The 22,725-nt window shown below is 41.4% G+C and overlaps 1 protein-coding gene across 2 annotated transcripts in view; it reads left to right on the forward strand.

Annotated features, from left to right (window-relative positions):
* Positions 1-456: 456 nt before the first annotated feature.
* LOC124001728 (protein kinase C eta type-like) overlaps positions 457-22,725 on the forward strand; it is a 43,152-nt gene continuing 20,883 nt past the window's right edge. The window contains exons 1-9 of one of the 2 annotated variants that reach the window (XM_046308743.1): positions 457-504; positions 14,366-14,429; positions 19,718-19,871; positions 20,058-20,092; positions 20,507-20,589; positions 21,298-21,427; positions 21,544-21,677; positions 22,214-22,348; positions 22,449-22,622. In XM_046308743.1, coding sequence (XP_046164699.1) covers positions 19,816-19,871; positions 20,058-20,092; positions 20,507-20,589; positions 21,298-21,427; positions 21,544-21,677; positions 22,214-22,348; positions 22,449-22,622 — 747 coding nt within the window. In that variant the 5' untranslated portion in view covers positions 457-504; positions 14,366-14,429; positions 19,718-19,815. Of the gene's footprint in view, positions 505-568; positions 1,519-14,365; positions 14,430-19,717; positions 19,872-20,057; positions 20,093-20,506; positions 20,590-21,297; positions 21,428-21,543; positions 21,678-22,213; positions 22,349-22,448; positions 22,623-22,725 lie in introns of those variants that run through there. The other variant, XM_046308742.1, reaches the window with a different exon arrangement.

A 22,725-nucleotide genomic window follows, 5' to 3' on the forward strand; every position in this document is an offset into this window, starting at 1 on the left:
TTAAAATAGCTACAGAGTTGAATGGCTGTGATAAGAGAAAACTGAAAATGGATCAACAACGTCGTTACTCCACAATACTAACCTAAATGACAGAGTGAAAAGAAGGAAGCCTGTACAAAATAAAAATATTGCAAAACAAACATCCTGTTTGCAATACGGCACTAACGCAAAACTGAAAAAAAAATCTAATAAATTAACTTCATGTCATGAATACAAAGCGTTATGTTTGGATTTAACGTTACCCAGAAAGACTCGCTGCCAACGATGATTCGAACATGACTCAGGGGTGTGAATAGTTATGTAAATTGTATATCTAATTTAATACATTTGCAAACATTTCTAAAAACATGTTTTCACTTCCTATTATGGGGTATTGTGTCTAGATGAATGGGAGAGAAAAAATAATATATTTAATAAATGTTGAATTCAGGATGTAACAACAAAATGTGGAATAAGTCAATGGGTATGAATACTTTCTGAAGGCACCGTATCTGCTGAGGACAGGTGAGTCATTTTGATACCTGCATGCTTTGAGGCAACTCTAGGGACAGCGGTGCACCATGGTAGTTATAGTCGTAATGTACTTTCTAACAGTATTATATTAATCCTTGACAGTAACCGTGGAGACTACAATCTCTAACACATATTGGCAAGACCTTTTACAGTTGCATGCAGGTAGCAATCACATTTGTCAGAACAAAATGTAAACACGTTGAGAAAGAAGAAACTTTACAGGGAAATCATTGTTGCTACTTCTGGTAGGCTACTTCCTTTTTACGGAACTTCTTTGAAGAGCTTCTTTGAAGAAGGTCGTTCTTCAGGACGTGCGGAGCTTTCTGTTTTAGTTCACTTCAGCTGGGGATTTTCGGAAGGCAAGGACACACATTTGACCAGGAAAGTGCTCAGGACCAAGGGTCAAGAGCACTGTGAGAACGCATCACCTGAAGATGGCAAATGACAAGAGCAACGCGTTCGAATCGCATTAGGACGCAACATTGGACTCCAATTCAGTCAACGATATTGATGTATATTCTTTAGAAATTATATCAGCAAATAAGAATGCTTTGCATGCATGTTAAATCCATATCGTATTTTCAATTTTAGTTAAGTATATTGTTTTTACTTTGAGTTTGTAGACGTTTTTTCTTTCTTTAGAGGAACAATATCATGAAGTTCAACGGGTATCTAAAGATTAGAATTGGTGAGGCGTTGGACCTCAAACCTACTACTTTTTCCCTTCGCCATTCTACAATGTTCAACAAAACAGCTCCCACTTTGGACCCTTACATTGTGATAAAGGTGGACGAGTACAAAATTGGACAGACGCATACAAAGCAAAAAACCAACATGCCAACTTACAACGAAGAGTTCTGCCTCAATGTCAACGACGGCAAGCATATAGAGTTGGCTGTATTTCACGATGCGCCCATAGGGAATGACGATTTTGTTGCTAACTGCACCTTTCAATTTGAGGACCTGATGAAAACCTTGAACACAGAAGAGACATTTGAAGGATGGGTGAGTAGTTAAGTCCTGGGCAGTTGGCACTGTGAGGATGGATGGATAGGGATGTGGTTGACATGCTTGGCTGACTGACACACTTTTATCCTCTTGGCAATTCGGGATAAAAGCTTAATTAATATAGTCAGACTGTAAGACACACAGTCATTAAAGGGAGTCGAAATACACTGATCTTGCTTTTTTTAAACTCTTTAGTAGTTCCCTTGGAACTTTTGGGGATTTTGCATATACAGCTATTCCTGTAAATAATTGATCCCATGTCACAACATTTCTAAATGGTTTGAAATAAAAATGATTTTCATGCAGTTCCACATGTGTGCTTAGAGGAATAAAAATGAATATATGTACAAATTGGCCCGTAACTCCACTTATACAACAAGATAGGCCTAGTGCTACAGTCGTGGCCAAAAGTTTTGAGAATGACATAAATGCTAATTTCCACAAAATTTGCTGCTTTCGGTATCTTTAGATATTTTTGTCAGATGTTACTATGGAATACTGAAGTATAATTACAAGCATTTCATAAGTGTCAAATGCTTTTATTGACAATTACATGAAGTTGATGCAAAGAGTGAATATTTGCAGCGTTGACCCTTCTTTTTTAAGACCTCTGCAATCCGCCCTGGCATGCTGTTAATTAACTTCTGGGCCACATCCTGACTAATGGCTGCCCATTCATGCATAATCAATGCTTGGAGTTTGTCAGAATTTGTGGGGTTTTGTTTGTCCACCCGCCTCTTGTGAATTGACCACAAGTTCTCAATGGGATTAAGGTCTGGGGAGTTTCCTGGCCATGGACCCAAAATATCTATGTTTTGTTCCCTGAGCCACTTACAGTGCCTTGCGAAAGTATTCGGCCCCCTTGAACTTTGCGACCTTTTGCCACATTTCAGGCTTCAAACATAAAGATATAAAACTGTATTTTTTGTGAAGAATCAACAACAAGTGGGACACAATCATGAAGTGGAACGACATTTATTGGATATTTCAAACTTTTTTAACAAATCAAAAACTGAAAAATTGGGCGTGCAAAATTATTCAGCCCCTTTACTTTCAGTGCAGCAATCTCTCTCCAGAAGTTCAGTGAGGATCTCTGAATGATCCAATGTTGACCTAAATGACTAATGATGATAAATACAATCCACCTGTGTGTAATCAAGTCTCCGTATAAATGCACCTGCACTGTGATAGTCTCAGAGGTCCGTTAAAAGCGCAGAGAGCATCATGAAGAACAAGGAACACACCAGGCAGGTCCGAGATACTGTTGTGAAGAAGTTTAAAGCCGGATTTGGATACAAAAAGATTTCCCAAGCTTTAAACATCCCAAGGAGCACTGTGCAAGTGATAATATTGAAATGGAAGGAGTATCAGACCACTGCAAATCTACCAAGACCTGGCCGTCCCTCTAAACTTTCAGCTCATACAAGGAGAAGACAGATCAGAGATGCAGCCAAGAGGCCCATGATCACTCTGGATGAACGGCAGAGATCTACAGCTGAGGTGGGAGACTGTCCATAGGACAACAATCGGTCGTATATTTATGGAAGAGTGGCAAGAAGAAAGCCATTTCTTAAAGATATCCATAAAAAGGGTTGTTTAAAGTTTGCCACAAGCAACCTGGGAGACACACCAAACATGTGGAAGAAGGTGCTCTGGTCAGATGAAACCAAAATTGAACTTTTTGGCAACAATGCAAAACGTTATGTTTGGCGTAAAAGCAACACAGCTCATCACCCTGAATGACCATCCCCACTGTCAAACATGGTGGTGGCAGCATCATGGTTTGGGCCTGCTTTTCTTCAGCAGGGACAGGGAAGATGGTTAAAATTGATGGGAAGATGGATGGAGCCAAATACAGGACCATTCTGGAAGAAACCCTGATGGAGTCTGCAAAAGACCTGAGACTGGGACGGAGATTTGTCTTCCAACAAGACAATGATCCAAAACATAAAGCAAAATCTACAATGGAATGGTTCAAAAATAAACATATCCAGGTGTGAGAATGGCCAAGTCAAAGTCCAGACCTGAATCCAATCAAGAATCTGTGGAAAGAACTGAAAACTGCCGTTCACAAATGCTCTCCATCCAACCTCACTGAGCTCGAGCTGTTTTGCAAGGAGGAATGGGAAAGAATGTCAGTCTCTCGATGTGCAAAACTGATAGAGACATACCCCAAGCGACTTACAGCTGTAATCGCAGCAAAAGGTGGCGCTACAAAGTATTAACTTAAAGGGGCTGAATAATTTTGCACGCCCAATGTTTCAGTTTTTGATTTGTTAAAAAAGTTTGAAATATCCAATAAATGTCGTTCCACTTCATGATTGTGTCCCACTTGTTGTTGATTCTTCACAAAAATACAGTTTTATATCTTTATGTTTGAAGCCTGAAATGAGGCAAAAAGTCGCAAAGTTCAAGGGGGCCGAATACTTTTGCAAGGCACTGTAGTTAATCACTTTTGCCTTATGGCAAGGTGCTCCATCATGCTGAAAAAGGCATTGTTCGTCACAAAACTGCTCCTGGATGGTTGGGAGAAGTTGCTCTCGGAGGATGTGTTGCTATCATTCTTTATTCATGGCTGCGTTCTTAGGCAAAATTGTGAGTGAGCCCACTCCCTTGGCTGAGAAGCAACCCCACACATAAATGGTCTCAGGATGCTTTACTGTTGGCATGACACAGGACTGATGGTAGCGCTCACCTTGTCTTCCCCGGACATGCTTTTTTCCAAATGCCCCAAACAATCGGAAAGGGGATTCATCAGAGAAAATGACATTACCCCAGTCCTCAGCAGTCCAATCCCTGTACCTTTTGCAGAATATCAGTCCGTCTCTGATGTTTTTCCTCGAGAGAAGTGGCTTCTTTGCTGCCCTTCTTGACACCAGGCCATCCTCAAAGTCTTCGCCTCACTGTGCGTTCAGATGCAATCACACCTGCCTGCTGCCATTCCTGAGCAAGCTCTGTACTGGTGGTGCCCCGATCCCGCAGCTGAATCAACTTTAGGAGACGGTCCTGGTGCTTGCTGGACTTTCTTGGGCACCCTGAAGCCTTCTTCACAACAATTGAACCGATCTCCTTGAAGTTCTTGATGAGCCGATAAATGGTTGATTTAGGTGCAATCCTACTGGCAGCAATATCCTTGCCTTTGAAGCCCATTTTGTGCAATGCAATGATGATGGCATGTGTTTAAGTACAGGTAACCATGGTTGACAGAGGAAGAACAATGATTCCAAGCACCACTCTCCTTTTGAAGCTTCCAGTCTGTTATTCGAACTCAATCAGCATGACAGAGTGATCTCCAGCCTTGTCCTCGTCAACACTCACACCTGTGTTAATGAGAGAATCACTGACATGATGTTAGCTGTTCCTTTTGTGGAAGGGCTGAAATGCAGTGGACATTTTGGGGGGATTCAGTTAATTTGCATGGCAAAGAGGGACTTTGCAATTAATTGCAATTCATCTGATCACTCTTCATAACATTCTGGAGTATATGCAAATTGCCATCATACAAACTGAGGCAGCAGACTGTGAAAATGAATATTTGTCAATGTATTGATACTCAAATTATTATTACATTCTAAAATATGTGAGAATAATGTGGAAATTGCCTGACTGTAGCCTATGTGGCTGACGCAGGCCATGGATAGTGGTAGCCTTAACCTCACCATCGCTGTTTTTATAATGAGAAAGTGCCCCAATACCATTTCCCCCAAAAAAACAGTTCCCCTATTTGTATGGAATGCCAACTTGAAGCCAACATTAGATGTCGTCATAATAACCACACGTGGTTTTACCACAGCGGAGTAGCGCAACACCCTTCAAATGAACCGGTGGGAAACAAATGAGTGGCCTCATTTCTCACATATAAACGGTAAAAAAAAGAATTCACAGATTAATATAAGCGACCAGTAATTACAATAACTTTTCAAGCACCATATTGAGGAAATGTCTGATTTTCAAGGTAGGCCTATTCCAGTAGCCTACTTGAATTTCTGAGCTCCAAATTCAAGTTAAAGTACAGTAGCTTAGGCTACTTCAAGGTCCTTGCATATTGCAAGTGTAACATGGAAACCAAAATGTATTTGTCATGTTATTTCATTACCAGATCATGTTGTGAAGAAGCCCACTAGACTATGTCATTTGTTGTCATTATATCCAGAATAATGAATAGGAATAGCGTTGGATGCAAGCAGTAGACTTGGTGTCCAATCCGAGGCACAAAAACATATGAAGCTGACTGAAAAACATAAACTCATAAGTATAACCTGATGCTTTTTCTTTTAAATCTAAGAAGACACTACTGTTAATCAAGCAGACAACAACAGAGGATCAATGTCAGTTGCTAAGGATATTAGATCCAATGTGGAATAAGGCACAACTGTCTTCCACAGCATATTCTGGACATTCCTCAGAAACACCTTTTTTCCCAGCACTTGGGCTGTTGTTTCATCGCATGCACAATCACAACAGCTGTTCATCACTTGACTCTCAATTGGAAAATTCCTTCCTGGATCAGATGATGATGTGTGCAAATCAAATCAAATCAAATCAAATTTATTTATATAGCCCTTCGTACATCAGCTGATATCTCAAAGTGCTGTACAGAAACCCAGCCTAAAACCCCAAACAGCAAACAATGCAGGTGTAAAAGCACGGTGGCTAGGAAAAACTCCCTAGAAAGGCCAAAACCTAGGAAGAAACCTAGAGAGGAACCGGGCTATGTGGGGTGGCCAGTCCTCTTCTGGCTGTGCCGGGTAGAGATTATAACAGAACATGACCAAGATGTTCAAATGTTCATAAATGACCAGCATGGTCAAATAATAATAAGGCAGAACAGTTGAAACTGGAGCAGCAGCACAGTCAGGTGGACTGGGGACAGCAAGGAGCCATCATGTCAGGTAGTCCTGGGGCACGGTCCTAGGGCTCAGGTCCTCCGAGAGAGAGAAAGAAAGAGAGAATTAGAGAGAGCATATGTGGGGTGGCCAGTCCTCTTCTGGCTGTGCCGGGTGGAGATTATAACAGAACGTGGCCAAGATGTTCAAATGTTCATAAATGACCAGCATGGTTGAATAATAGTAAGGCAGAACAGTTGAAACTGGAGCAGGAGCATGGCCAGGTGGACTGGGGACAGCAAGGAGTCCTCATGTCAGGTAGTCCTGGGACATGGTCCTAGGGCCCAGGCCAGTTGAAACTGGAGCAGCAGCATGGCCAGGTGGACTGGGGACAGCAAGGAGTCATCATGTCAGGTAGTCCTGGGGCATGGTTCTAGGGCTCAGGTCCTCCGAGAGAGAGAAAGAAAGAGAGAAGGAGAGAATTAGAGAACGCACACTTAGATTTACACAGGACACCGAATAGGACAGGAGAAGTACTCCAGATAAACAAACTGACCCTAGCCCCCGACACATAAACTACTGCAGCATAAATACTGGAGGCTGAGACAGGAGGGGTCAGGAGACACTGTGGCCCCATCCGAGGACACCCCGGACAGGGCCAAACAGGAAGGATATAACCCCACCCACTTTGCCAAAGCACAGCCCCCACACCACTAGAGGGAAATCTTCAACCACCAACTTACCATCCTGAGACAAGGCCGAGTATAGCCCACAAAGATCTCCGACACGGTACAACCCAAGGGGGGGGGAACCCAGACAGGCCGACCACAACAGTGAATCAACCCCCCAGGTGACGCATCCCCCCCCAGGGACGGCACGAGAGAGCCCCAGCAAGCCAGTGACTCAGCCACGGTAACAGGGTTAGAGGCAGAGAATCCCAGTGGAAAAAGGGGAACCGGCCAGGCAGAGACAGCTAGGGCGGTTCGTTGCTCCAGAGCCTTTCCGTTCACCTTCCCACTCCTGGGCCAGACTACACTCAATCATATGACCCACTGAAGAGATGAGTCTTCAGTAAAGACTTAAAGGTTGAGACCGAGTTTGCGTCTCTGACATGGGTAGGCAGACCGTTCCATAAAAATGGAGCTCTATAGGAGAAAGCCCTGCCTCCAGCTGTTTGCTTAGAAATTCTAGGGACAATTAGGAGGCCTGCGTCTTGTGACCGTAGCGTACGTGTAGGTATGTACGGCAGGACCAAATCAGAGAGGTAGGTAGGAGCAAGCCCATGTAATGCTTTGTAGGTTAGCAGTAAAACCTTGAAATCAGCCCTTGCTTTGACAGGAAGCCAGTGTAGAGAGGCTAGCACTGGAGTAATATGATCAAATTTTTTGGTTCTAGTCAGGATTCTAGCAGCCGTATTTAGCACTAACTGAAGTTTATTTAGTGCTTTATCCGGGTAGCCGGAAAATAGAGCATTGCAGTAGTCTAACCTAGAAGTGACAAAAGCATGGATTAATTTTTCTGCATCATTTTTGGACAGAAAGTTTCTGATTTTTGCAATGTTACGTAGATGGAAAAAAGCTGTCCTCGAAATGGTCTTGATATGTTCTTCAAAAGAGAGATCAGGGTCCAGAGTAACGCCGAGGTCCTTCACAGTTTTATTTGAGACGACTGTACAACCATTAAGATTAATTGTCAGATTCAACAGAAGATCTCTTTGTTTCTTGGGACCTAGAACAAGCATCTCTGTTTTGTCCGAGTTTAATAGTAGAAAGTTTGCAGCCATCCACTTCCTTATGTCTGAAACACATGCTTCTAGCGAGGGCAATTTTGGTGCTTCACCATGTTTCATTGAAATGTACAGCTGTGTGTCATCCGCATAGCAGTGAAAGTGCAAATATCATGGCTTAACTAATCAGCTGCACACCAAATGTTCATCCAACAAGTATTTTGCATAATTATTGAAGAACCACGTCAATGACAGTATCAGTTTAGGTTTTAAGTATTAAGGTAAGGTGACTCTTTTGGTTAGAAGCATTCGATTTTGAAATGTATAGCCTACATTATTTTTGATTTGTGTGCCTGTAAACTCTTTGCACCCAATAATAAATGTAAATGTAACATAGTTGCACTGCATTTCTAAGATCTGTCTGAAAGGGAGATCCAGGATTCTTAGGGGTTCAAGTTGAATGTCTTATTTAACTGATTAATGCTTAATATGATGTAACAATTTACATGCCGTAAATGCAAGGACAGAAAAGGTCCTGTTTTATGTCACAAAACACGATATTTCAAGACACCAACCACGATAAAAGGGTTAAAAAACTTGTGAATTTTATTGACCATGGCTATGATCCCCCTTATATCTTAATGTAATTACATGAAAAAGGTTGGCAGATTATTATCAGTGATTTATCAACAGTTGTAACAAGTTGTTCAGTGTAGGAAATCCTCACTGGTACCCTAGTTAATAGAAAAACCCCATACACATTCCATAATGTACTGTATGTTGATAAACTGATGCCAGGAGCCATGGAACACAAGATTCTTCCTGTCGACCTGCATCGTTTACACTCATTTTGCCATTCCTTTTCCAGTCCTTTCTGTACAGGGCAAGTGATATCCAAGGCATGCAGATCCCATAGTCTCCATTTCCCATAAGAATCTTCAGCAGCTCATTATAGGTGGCATCTTGGTGGATACCTCTGTGTATTTAACTTAAGCCCGTTAGAGAGTCAAAGGTGACATCATCAAGAGGTATTTGTATTTATTAGGGATCCCCATCATCTGTTGCCAAGGCACTTACAAGTCACTTACATTACACATAAAACAAAAGATAAAACAGGACGACATATAACGTTATTACACCACTACTTATCTACAATACAACATGTATAATACCACCATAGAACAATATTACAATGTACGTTTGTGTAGAGTGTGTGTTCTAGCGTGTGTGTGAGTATGTGTGTGTCTGTACCTGTGTGTGTGTGTCTCTTCAGTCCCCGCTGTTCCATAAGATGTTTTTGTCTGTTTTTACATCTGATTCTACTGCTTGCATGAGTTACCTGATGTGGAATAGAGTTCCATGCAGTCATGGCTGTATGTTGTAAAGTGCACCTCCCATAGTCTGTTCTTGACTTGGGGATTGTGAAGAGACCTCTGGTGGCATGTCTTGTGGGGTATGCATGGCTGTCCAAGCTGTGTGCTAGTAGTTTAAACAGACACCTCAGTGCATTCAGCCTGTCAACGCTTCTTACAAAAACAACTAGTGATGAAGTCAAGAGATTGACATGCATATCGTTGTTAGCTCCCCGTCTACATTTAAGGGTCATCCGTGCTGCCCTGTTCCGAGCCAATTGCACATGACGACACGACTGAACAGTAGTCCAGGTGTGACACAACTAGGGCCTGTCGTGCCTGCTTTGTTGATAGTGTTGTTAAGAAGGCAGAGCAGCGCTTTATTATGGACAGACTTCTCCCCATCTTAGCTACTGTTGTATCAATATGTTTTGACCATGACAATTTACAATTCAGGATTACTCCAAGCAGTTAAGTCACCTTAACTTGCTAAATTTCCACATGATTCATTACAAGATTTTAGTTGAAGTACAGTGTTTCGTGGATGATTTGTCCTAAATACAATGCTTTTAGTTTTTGAAATATTTAGGACTAACTTATTCCTTGCCACCCATTCTGAAACTAATTGCAGCTCTTACGTGTTGCAGTCATTTCAGTCGCTGTAGTAGCTGACGTGTAAAGTGTTGAGTCATCTGCATACATAGACACTGTCTCAAAGCCAGTGGCATGTGGTTAGTAAAGATTGAAAAAATTAAGGGGCCTAGACAGCTGCCCTGGGGAAATCCTGATTCTAAATGGATTATGTTGGCGAGGTTTCCATTAAAGATCACCCTCTGTGTTCTGTTAGACAGGTAACTCTTCATCCACAATATAGCAGGGGGTGTAAAGCCATAACACGCACGTTTTTCCAGCAGCAGACTATGATCGATAATGTCAAAAGCCGCATTGAAGTCCAACAAACAGTCCCCACAATATGTTCATCAATTTCATCAATCATCAATTTCTTTCAGCCATTCATCAGTCATTTGTGTAAGTTCTGTACTTGTTGAATGTCCTTCCCTATAAGCATGCTGAAAGTCTGTTGTAAATTTGTTTACAGTAAAATAGCATTGTATCTGGTCAAACACAATTTTTTTCAAAAACTTTACTAAGGGTTGGAAACAGGCTGATTGGTCAGCTGTTAGAGCCAGTAAAGGGGGCTTTACTATTCTAAGGTATGACCTTTGCTTCCCTCCAGGCCTGAGGGCACACACTTTCTAGTAGGCCTTAAATTAAAGATATGGCAAATAGGAGTTGCAATATTGTCCGTTATTATCCTCAGTAATTTTGCATCCAAGTTGTCAGACCCCGGTGGCTTGTCATTGTTGATAGATAACAATAATAACCACACGTGCCTCTGTCATGCTAACTATGCCTCCCGGTAGCAGTATGTGAACTATTGCATTGTAAGGTATGCTGGAAACCACAACTAATCTAATTCCTGTGACTTGCATGTACAAACAAGCTGAAGTGTGATAATACCCTATCTTAGGGCATGTCATATACAGATGTTAATGTGATGGTATCAAGAGCTGGTATTACTCTCCACGTTTGTCTTTTGTTGATGTGTGTTGCTTTCGAGGTTACACCCTCTGTATACCATAGTAGGCTACTACTGGTTTGGAATTTGTCTGTCACTGGAGAGAGAATTTCCCTCTGCAACAGTTTCGCTCATCTGGTTTACTTTCAGGTCCTAGAGGAGTAAACAAAAATGTGATTGGTGTGTAACCTGAACTTGTACATGTCTGGGACAGGTCGATCTGGTAACGTATGTGCGCCTTGAGACTCAACGCCCTCCAGTGGCTATCTGGCCTTCTTCTTATCTCGCATGGTCATGCAATACAGTGGTCTGCCATACTCAAAAACTCATCTGTGTCATGGTGCCCAAAAGCTGTTAACAGACAGCTCACTCCTCTTGAAAAGTAGAATCTGAGCTAGATTTTTTTGTAAAGCTTCCACCAGGAACCAACCATTGAAGGCCAGAGTCAAGTACAGTGGGTGTGTCTGTGAGGTTTGACAGAAATGTGTGCATAGCCTGGCTTCACTCTTTTACGAGATGCAGCCTTGAAAATACTCATCTGATAGATCTGAACTGTGAGACCAGGGTGACGTGTTCACTGCCGATATAGCGACGTGACCCGCGGTGTTTGTCATTATACGCTGATGAAGAAAGCTTGGCTGTCGAAATGTTGGTTAGTAAATGATTGCATCTGAGCTCCTAGAGCGTGTAGCTCTTCTTTTCTTTTTCAAGTGTTCTACTCCACTAGCCAAAACCTAAACAGGTGTGCGTTTCTTCCAGCTCAAGATCTGAACTGAGACTTGTTTTGCTTCGTTAAATCTCAGATGAAGTGCTTGGGGCCCTATACCTATGACGTGTAGAGTAGGGCACAGGCCTCCACACGCCCACACCACTGTTGTTGAAGGTTTCCCACCGTCTGCTTTATGCTCAAAGGCTCCCAAGTCTTTTCTCATCTCATCTCCCTTGTTTTATAGCTTCTCTTGGTTCAGAGCCAAGGACAGCACTTTCTCATCGGTGTTCCTCTCTAGTCAGTACAATGTTGCATATTAAACACAAAAATTCAGTGTCTTTGATCTAAGGGCTCACACACACGCATACACATGGGTGGATAGGTTTCTTTATCTAAACAAGTAGCAGTATGAGGCTTTAACCTCGAGAGAGCAGCTCAAAATAGAAGCATGCAGTCATATCTGTTGTCTCATGGGCCTGCGGCTCAGCCTTACAGTATGTGCCATCCACCCACTCCTCTCACACCCCACTCACAGCCTTAACACTGGAGGGAAGATTCCACTAAGACCCACAATTTTACACCTGTGATGACTTCATTAGTGTTCTGTGTTGAACCATCCTTCAGGTTCATCTTGACAGTCTTGTCTCTGCTCTTAAGCAGAAGTGGATGGAATGGACTCAGTTTAACTGTAAATGTTTGTCAGGAACTATCGCTCCTCCCCCGGAAAAAAAATGACTTCCCCTTACTGCCGTGTGGTACTCTGTCAGACAAAGTTCCTGCTTTTTAAATTTACTATGGTCGTGTCAGCATCAAAGCCTGATTTAGTCTGAACTCCTCTGTCTTCATCTGACTCTGGAGTTCTGTTTGCCTCGGTTGATTCCCTGAAGACACAGGTCCAGCGTTCACAGAGAAAGAGAACAGGACAGTAATGGGTGACAGTAGGCTAATAGTTTATGAGGGTGTGTGTGCTCAGCTGTACACAAAGGAAACATGCATGGAGGGTGATGCCATGTTAAGGAGAGAGGTGGAATTATCATGATCTTACATAAGTCGCTCTGCTAAATGACTTAAATGTAAATGTAAATGTAAATCTGATGGTGTACTTAGTCTGGGGTTTTACATGTCCTCATGTTTGACCCTTAGCAGTAGAATGTGTTATGTTAGAGATATGCCCTCCTCATAGCAATAGAGAATGATATAACTGACCAATAATATTGAATGGAGAGACAGGCTGGTAGAGATGACTGAATCAGGATGGAGATGATCTTGCAGTATCAGCCCAGTCATGTCACTTTTGTCGTGGGTTGTCAAGATTTTCCATTGGGGGGGTCTGTCTGACTAGAACAGTGTCTGTAGTTTGCTGTAAGTAACCCCAGTTTCAATGAAGTGGTTAGTGCATGGCCTCTGCAGCAGTGGAGCTCTTTTCAGGTTTCTGACTGTGTCTTATGTCTATTGTCTGTCTCTGGCTGTATGTCTTCTTTATGCTAATGCCTATGTCTGTGTGAGATAGATGTTATTTTGAGTGAAGCAGGGTGTCATTTACTGAAGCTAGCTAAACAAGCTGGACCGGCTCTCTAGTCTCTCTTCCACATTGCTCACATTCTCCCCACATTACATACACACTCAACCATTCACAACACACGCACCTACACGCTACATACCGGTATGTTAAACAAGGATCTAACATCATGTCTACACACATTTACATACCTATAACACGCTCCCCCTACACCTTGCATTGGGGAGAGTGGGGTAAATTGAGCCATGTTTTACATTGAGTCACTCCGTCAAGGGAAATATAATATTATTTCTGACAAAGATATTTACACATACTGTATTTCAGGATGTTGTGTATCCCTGGAAATAATCACAATTAATGTAAACAGTACAGTTTTGACAACAAGCTTGTCCAAAAAGAGAGGTATCTTGGCACAATTGAGCGCCGAACAGGGTAAGTTAAGTCGCCTACAAATTCCTCTACTGAAGAAATAGTTCCACTGCCTTTTTAAAACCATGTCTATCTTTATTTCCCAAACACAATTTAACACAGTCACTAGGCTTATTAACACCTAATGTAACAAACACTTTGTACTTTCTTTGTACACTTTTATTGTTATCTCATATCCCAGCGATAATGCCTTGCATTACGCCTGAGAAACAAAAACAAATCTATTTGCTCAACTTGCCATTAGCTCAACTTACCCCAAGGCAAACATTTAACCCACACAACTTCAAGGATGCACTTTCATGCTAGGTTTAGGACCTCATATTGAAGCTTTGAGACCCAGACTGATGTATAACACAATCTTAAAATGATCTACTTTGATTTAGATACCAGCATCATGAAACCTCTAACACAATAAATGAATTTGACTTGGTGAAAAGCTGACTTTTCCCATGTGTTTTTTTCCTCCGTGAAATGATGGTCTCTTCCTAAATATTTGTGTATGGTTTCCTAGAAAAAAAGTGTCTCAACTTACCCCTTTGGCTCAACTTACCCCAACTTACCCCTATCTCCCCTACAATAAATATAGGTCATATTGCATTACATATGTTTGTTTGCGAGTTACCTGGTTGGTTGGGAGTCACATGGTTAGCTTTTACTCATTGATTAGTCTTGTCTAATGTCTAGTCTCCTGTGTTTGTGTGTAGGTGGACCTGGAGCCAGAGGGCAAGGTGTTCATCCTCATAACACTCAATGGCTCCTTCATTGATGGTAAGGATTTTTCATTGTGTATATCACACCAACCATTTATCTATTTCATCCATAGATAGTATTGCCATCTCCCTCCCTCTCTGTTTGTATCTTTTTATTTCTCTTACACTAAGATGGCACACATTCTTTCAAGTCCTTAAATATTCAGGAACACTTTGTTCTGTTCGACATAATGTACAGTAAGTCCCTCCCCCCTCTAAAGTTAATTGTCTGTCTGCTTTAACACAGCCCCTGATGCAGCTGATTACTTACAGGCTGTCAGACACAGATATTCAGCATCACAGAAACCTGTTTGTGTGTGCGTTCATGCATGCGTGTCGTGTGACTGACTTACTGTAAGTCATACTGCAGGCGCTTTGACTGATGGGAATCTTATCGACTTCTTTGTTTCCTTTCCGATAGAACATTGTTACTTTAATCATTCATATTTTATCCTCTGTTCTCTGTCTGACAGACATACTCCCCTCCGGGTCGTTCCATTTAATTTCAGCAAGACATCTCAGACTTTTCCGAAAACGTTTCTGTAGTTAGAAACAATTAGCATTCCTACAATATTATTTTGTTGAAATATAATTTGACCTCTGATAATTTAAAGATTAGCATTCCTACAATATTATTTTGTTGAAATATAATTTGACCTCTGATAATTTTTTGTTGTTGCCATTTGTAGGATTCATATAATATTCAATAAATATAGTACCTAATATCCGATTTGGACCAAACATTTTTTCTAACAGTAGTAGACACGAGTAATCTAAATAAATTGTCAAAAACCACCCACGCACCCCCCCATCCCACGGCTATCCCAACCCAACAATGAGTATACAGTATCAGTTCTCTGTGCTTGACAAGTAGTATTGGGCTGCTGCTCGGAGTATTGTTTCTTCATCTTATCTTATGCATTCTCTGTGAAATTGTTGATGTTTTTTTTCTGCTCAGAGAAATTGGTTATTGAAGTTGTTAGCTTTATGTCCCATCCTACATCCTGATATTACCAGGTTTTGACCACTAGATGGTGCTGTTCCTACTATTAGGTGATTCGTTTTAAAGGGGATTTTTTTTTATGACTTCATCTCTGTACCCTACATAAACAATTTTCTGTAAGGTCCCTCAATCGTGCAGTGAATTTCAAACACAGATTAAAATACTAGGGAGGTTTTCCAATGCCTCACAAAGAAGGGCACATATTGGTAGATAGGTACATAAAAAAGCAGACATTGAATATCCCTTTGAGCATGGTGAATTTATTAATTACACTTTGGATGGTGTATCAATACACCCAGTCACCACAAAGATAACTCAGTTCCCAGAGAGGAAGGAAACCGCTCAGGGATTTCACCATGAGGCCAATGGTGCCTTTAAAACAGTTACAGAGTTTAGTAAATGTGATAGGAGAAAACTATGGGTATACTTGTAATCATTAAGGACTGAGGAGTTTTTCAGGACAAAAAAATAAGTGGAATGGAGACAAGTACAGGCAAAATCCTAGAGGAAAACCTGGTTCAGTGTACTTTTCACCAGACACTGGGAGATGAATTCACCTTTCAGCAGGACAATAACCTAAATCATAAGGCCAAATCTAAACTGCTTACCAAGAAGACAGTGAATGGTTGTTTATTTATTTATTTCACCTTTATTTAACCAGGTAGGCAAGTTGAGAACAAGTTCTCATTTACAATTGCGACCTGGCCAAGATAAAGCAAAGCAGTTCGACAGATACAACGACACAGAGTTACATATGGAGTAAAACAAACATACAGTCAATAATACAGTATAAACAAGTCTATATACAATGTGAGCAAATGAGGTGAGAAGGGAGGTAAAGGCAAAAAGGCCATAGTGGCAAAGTAAATACAATATAGCAAGTAAAACACTGAAATGGTAGTTTTGCAATGGAAGAATGTGCAATGTAGAAATAAAAATAATGGGGTGCAAAGGAGCAAAATAAATAAATAAACTAAATACAGTTGGGAAAGAGGTAGTTGTTTGGGCTAAATTATAGGTGGGCTATGTACAGGTGCAGTAATCTGTGAGCTGCTCTGACAGTTGGTGTTGTGAGTGGCTGAGTTACAGTTTTGACTTAAATCTGCTTAAAAATCGATGACAAGACCTGAAAATGGTTGTCTAGCAATGATCAACAACCAATTTGATAGAGCTTGAATAATTTTGAAAATAATAATAGGAAAATGTTGCACAATCCAGATGTGGAAAGCTCTTAGAGACTTACAGTACCCAGAAAGACTCACAGCTGTAATCACTGCCAAAGGTGATTCAAACGTATTGATTTAGGGGGTGGAATACTTATCTAATCAAGATATATTACTGTCTTATTTATTTATTAAAATATAAAAAATCTTCCACTGTTTCAGAATTTTGTGTAGATTTTTGGCAATTTAAAACAAATTAAATGCATTTAATCCCACTTTGTAACACAACAAAAGGTGGAAAAAGCCCAAAGTTAGCATTTGAAACAGTGGCCAACAAAACCAAAGCATGGGTTGCTGTCATACCTTGTCAATAGACTGCTTATTGGCAGGGGTTGGATTCAGGGAACCGAAAATCAGATTTTTCCTTTTTTTTGGAGGAACAGAACGAAAACTAAGAACGAAAGTGATCTATACTGTTCCGGAACAGGGCCGTTATATTAAAAGCATGGGAACAGGTTAATAACGTCCTTTTTTTCCCAGACCAGAGGACATTTCTCCAAAAACTACAATCTTTGTCTCCATGTGCAGTTGCAAACCGTAGTCTAGCTTTGTTTATGGCGGTTTTGGAGCCGTGGCTTCTTCCTTGCTGAGCAGCCTTTCAGGTTATATTGATATAGGACTCGTTTTACTGTGGATGTTGATACTTTTGTAACCTGTTTCCTCCAGCATCTTCACAAGGTCCTTTGCTGTTGTTCTGGGATTGATTTGCACTTTTCGCACAAAAATAGGTTCATTTCTAGGAGACAGAACACGTCTCCTTCCTGAGCGGTATGACATACATGCATACTATTGTTTGTACAGATTAACGTGGTACCTTCAGGCGTTTGTAAGTTGCTCCCAAGGATGAACCAGACTTTTTTCTGAGGTCTTGGCTGATTTCTTTTGATTTTGCCATGATGTCAAGCATAGAGGCACTGGGTTTGAAGGTAGGCCTTGAAATACATCCACAGGTACACCTCCAATTGACTCAAATGAGCCTATCAGAAGCTTCTAAAGCCATGGCATAATTTTCTGGGTTTTTCCAAGCTGTTTAATGGCACAGTCAACTTAGTGTATGTAAACGTCTGACCCACTTGTATTGTGATACAGTGAATTATAAGTGAAATAATCTGTCTGTCTGTAAGCAATTGTTGGAAAAATAACTTGTCATGTACAAAGTAGATGTCCTAACTGACTTGCCAAACTATAGTTTGTTAACAAGAAATTTGTGGAGTGGTAGAAAAACGAGTTTTAATGACTCCAACCTAAGTGTATGTCAACTTCCGACTTCAACTGTACATAGTTTGCCCGCTCCATAGGAAGCTTCTCTATCCATTGAAGCAATTTAATGTTGAGCTAAATGTTCTAAATTGTTCCTTTTTTTGTGGTTTGAACTGGTTCAGGACTTTATTTTGCTGGTCGGAACAGTGGAACGGAACGGGAAAAAAAGGATGTTTCTGTTCAGAACGAAACGATTGGAAAGAAAATTCACCAAATTCACTGAGAATATATTACATAGTATGAAGAAACAATACTCTGAGCCGCAGCTCCATACGACATAGAAAATTGATGCTGTATACTGGTTGTTGGAATGGCATTGGTGAGGGGTGGGGAGAGTCCGTCGCTGGCCTTTGACCATTGTTTTGGATTCCTCGGGTCCTTCTCCTTGTTAGGGAAAAAATGTTTGGTCCAAATCGGGTGTTAGGTCCTTTATTTATAGAATATTATATGAATCCTATCAATTATAATGGCCAATTTGGATGCAATTAATGAGCTTAATTTCTCAAAGATAAAATTATATTTCAACAAAATTATGTTGCAGGAATGCTAATCGTATCTGTTTCTAACACCATAATTGATTTCAGAACAATCTGAAGTGGTAGGTGTCAGTCCTCTTTCTTGTGCTTTTCGAGTAGGAACAACCCCTCTAGCAGTTTGTACAGTACACTGTTATAGTTAATTCACCACTGAAAATCATCAAGACCTTATCAAAACTGCATCTGACTGATACACTGTATAAATCATAACTGCACTGAGCTCTTCACATTTCTCTCACTTTCATCATATAACTCATAAACATCTGTTTTAAAGATCCCTGATACGTGTGCGGTTGGGATAGGTCGTGAATGCTTTAGAGAAGGTCCATCCATTGAATTACTGTGGTGTTTAGCAAACTCTCACCCTCAAGTTCCCTTTTTATCTGCTGTCACTGACTGGTTTTCAAACTTGTCAAAATTCTACTTTGCTCCAATAAGCATGTAGAATGTGTATGTTTTCCCAGTGAATTTGTAAGTCGCTCTGGATAAGAGCGTCTGCTAAATGACTTAAATGTAATGTAAATGTAACAAACATAGTGTGTTTGTGTTTAGCTGCTGTGTGTGTTTGTGTTTAGCTGCTGTGTGTGTTTGTATTTCCCTGCTGTGTTTGTTTGTTTGTGATTGCCCAGCATTACTGTATGTTCCGTCTCATACCCTAACTCTTCTGTGTTGTTCTATTCTGCTGTGTGTTTAGCGTTGCCACAACACTGTTATGGGGGTTATTGTGATGTGGAAGGAAATGCAGGGGTTAAGGTTCAGCACTGTAGGAGGGCTGCTTTTGACCATGAGTAGTGTTGGCAAACTGGGACTTCATACAGGAACTACCAAGACCTGCCCATAACTCACTGATCTGTATTATCCCTTTGGAAACTCCCCTCGCATTACGTCTGCTCAGCTTTAATGATGGTCCACGATAGTGGCTGACTGGATGGTGTCACTTAGGGGTGCGCCAAGTGACATGTTGTCTTATATCCTAGTTCAATAAAGAGAAATAACTCGTTTTATTTTGCTGTGGCGAGCAAATCAACCAAAAGCAGTCAATATCTGACAGTTGAATGCCGTACTCGCTGTAATACACCACCATCTCTCTCTCTCTCTCTCTCTAAGGTGTTGGGACTCCACATCACGCACGTTTTTGTTGTATACTTGTGGTTTCAGCACCTCACAAATAAAATGTCCGTTTAAAAACGACTCCAGACATACACAAACGCGTACCATCCGTGATATGCTTGTTGTGTACTCATTTCAACATGTCTGTCTGACCTCCATCCCATTGTGTTCTCAGATGACGCCACCGGGAAGGCCAAGGTGTTCAAGCAGTTCAACAGGAAGAGGCAAGGGGCCGTGAAGCGCAAGATCCATCAGGTCAACGGACACAAGTTCATGTCCACCTTCCTACGGCAGCCCACCTTCTGCTTCCACTGCAAAGAGTTCATCTGGTAAGGGCGCACACACACACACACACACACACTCCACTGCCCTTACCTCAGAGAGTTAATCTAACGTGGTACACCAACTGTGACTGTATTGTCAATTGTGTATGAAAGAAACAGCCCATTACAACCTATTTATTATGTAAACATTATGCCTTGCATGATTTCTGATTGTCAGGTCTTTGGTTACAGGGGTGTGTTTGGGAAGCAGGGCTACCAATGCCAAGGTAATTGACACAGTCTTCTCTGTTGGGTCTTTCTTTCTGCTTTCTGTCTCTCTTTTCTCCTTCACACCATTCTGTGACCACCCGCCCACTCAGACAGGAAGTAAGTGCTACTCCACAGAGACTGAGCTCTCACACCTCTTTTATTATAGAGTTGCTGAACCCAATCTCCATCTCAACTTACGGTGCCTGGCCTCCATCTCACAAACACTCTGTTTAAAGTCTGGCATCGTTTGGCATCGTGCTCGTTTGGCATCGTGCTCTTTCTCTCAAACAATTGATTAGAATCACCAACGTTTCAGCAGGAAGATGCCTTTGTCAGAGTTTCTTTCTCTAAATGAAAGGATCAGCGACAGACATGGTTTGATTGTTTGCTGTTTAGTTTCCATGTTTTCATTCTGTCTGTCTGTTTCCCAGTATGCACGTGTGTGGTTCACAAGCGATGTCATCAGTTGGTTGTCACGGTGTGTCCACGTATGAAGAAGTCTGTCAAGGAGCCGGTGAGACAACATACAGAGACCAGCCATTTTACCTTCATCACCATATCCCTAATCCACTACAGTAATGCTGTAACAGCTCTGTCATGTCATCACTATGACACCCACACCTGCATGCATTCTCCAAAAAAAACACCCCCTCATCAATGGAATGTGTTCAGACAATGCAAAGACAAAATGTTGTCTTTTTACCTGAAATACACTGTGAAAAATGTCAGGGGATTCCAGAGTCAAAATAGGCTGATCTACAGGTGCATTGTGTTACAGCTGATAGACCTTAGACGTATGATGAACATACATGTATTCAGCAGCTGTGTGTTGATCAGGGACCCTGCCCAGGATGCTGTTTGTTGATCTGTTCAGTGAGGCAGAAAGGTGTGGGCCAACAACATCAAGCTACTGAATATTATCACACATATTCTGCAAGTACACTAAAGACATTTTAGGGAACTTGTCTCAAACTGAGGTTCAATGTATGCTGAACATTCAAGTTTCATGTCCCGGTCTACTACACATATGAACAAACCATACCACTGAAGAAAAATAGGAACTAAACAGATTGACACTTGACTTATTAATATACTGGTATGTGAAGAAAAACATTTGTTTTGAGAAGTAGCATAATTACTGATGAATTATGATGCCATATGATGGTTTGCTTGAGCAAGCCTAGGTCAATGGGGTGACATACTGATGAAATCTCATTCACAGACCACCAACCATGGCTTCAGTATCAACGTCCCTCACAAGTTCAACATACACAACTTTAAGGCTCCCACCTTCTGTGACCACTGTGGTTCTCTACTGTGGGGCCTTGTCAGACAGGGTCTACACTGCAAGAGTAAGATTCTTTCATTTCTCATACTCTCTCTTTCTCTCTGATGTTTATGGACAGGTAGAAATCTGCATGGCTTATTAACCTGTACTTCCTGTGTATTGTGTGTCTGTCCTCTGCAGGCTGTAAGATGAACGTGCACATCCGCTGTAAGGGCAACGTAGCACCCAGCTGTGGGGTCAACAGTGTGGAGCTGGCCAACAAGTTGGCAGAGATGGGCCTGCAGGCCGGGGGGTTCTCCAAACGCAATTCGCTGGTAGGAGAGAGGGGAGAGAGAGATTATGACAGACATGCGTACATACATACACACACACATACACATACATACATACATACATACATACATACATACATACATACATACATACATACATACATACATACATACATACATACATACATACATACATACATACATACATACATACATACATAAATACATACATACATACATACATACATACATACATACATACATACATACATACATACATACATACATACATACATACATGCATGCATGCATACATACATACATACATACATACATACATACATACATACATACATACATACATACATACATACATACATACATACATACATACATACATACATACATACATACATACATACATACATACATACATACATACATACATACATACATACATACATACATACATACATACATACATACATACATACATACATACATACATACATACATACATACATACATACATACATGAACATACTCAGTAGTTAAATGCTCATCCTGTTGTTCACCAGTCCACTGGAGTGCAGGGCCAGGAGCGGGCCCTTAGTGTGAGGAGAGAGAGTGAAACCCCTCAGCAGCAGACCAGACATCTGGGCATCTCTGACTTCACCTTCCTACAGGTGCTGGGGAAGGGTAGCTTCGGCAAGGTGAGACATCCACCATAGAGCAATACTACCATGGACTGTGTGATGGTCTAGAGTTTGGAACCGGTAATTAACATGTGTGTGTGCTGTGTTCCTATTTCAGGTGATGCTGGCTCGGTTGAACAGCGGTGAGCGGGTGTTTGCAGTGAAGGTGCTGAAGAAGGACATAATTCTGCAGGACGATGATGTTGAGTGCACCATGACAGAGAAGAGAGTGCTGTCACTGGCCAGCTCCCACCCGTACCTCACTCAGCTCTACTGCTGCTTTCAGACACCGGTAAGAGTCACACACACACCCACGCACACGCACTGGCAAGTCTGTAGCTGTAATGCCTAGAGTGTCCTGTTGAGGGCAGCAGTGCCCTGACGTTATCTGAGTG

Source organism: Oncorhynchus gorbuscha, linkage group LG17 (genome assembly GCF_021184085.1).
Source record: "Oncorhynchus gorbuscha isolate QuinsamMale2020 ecotype Even-year linkage group LG17, OgorEven_v1.0, whole genome shotgun sequence".
Lineage (NCBI taxonomy): Eukaryota > Metazoa > Chordata > Actinopteri > Salmoniformes > Salmonidae > Oncorhynchus > Oncorhynchus gorbuscha.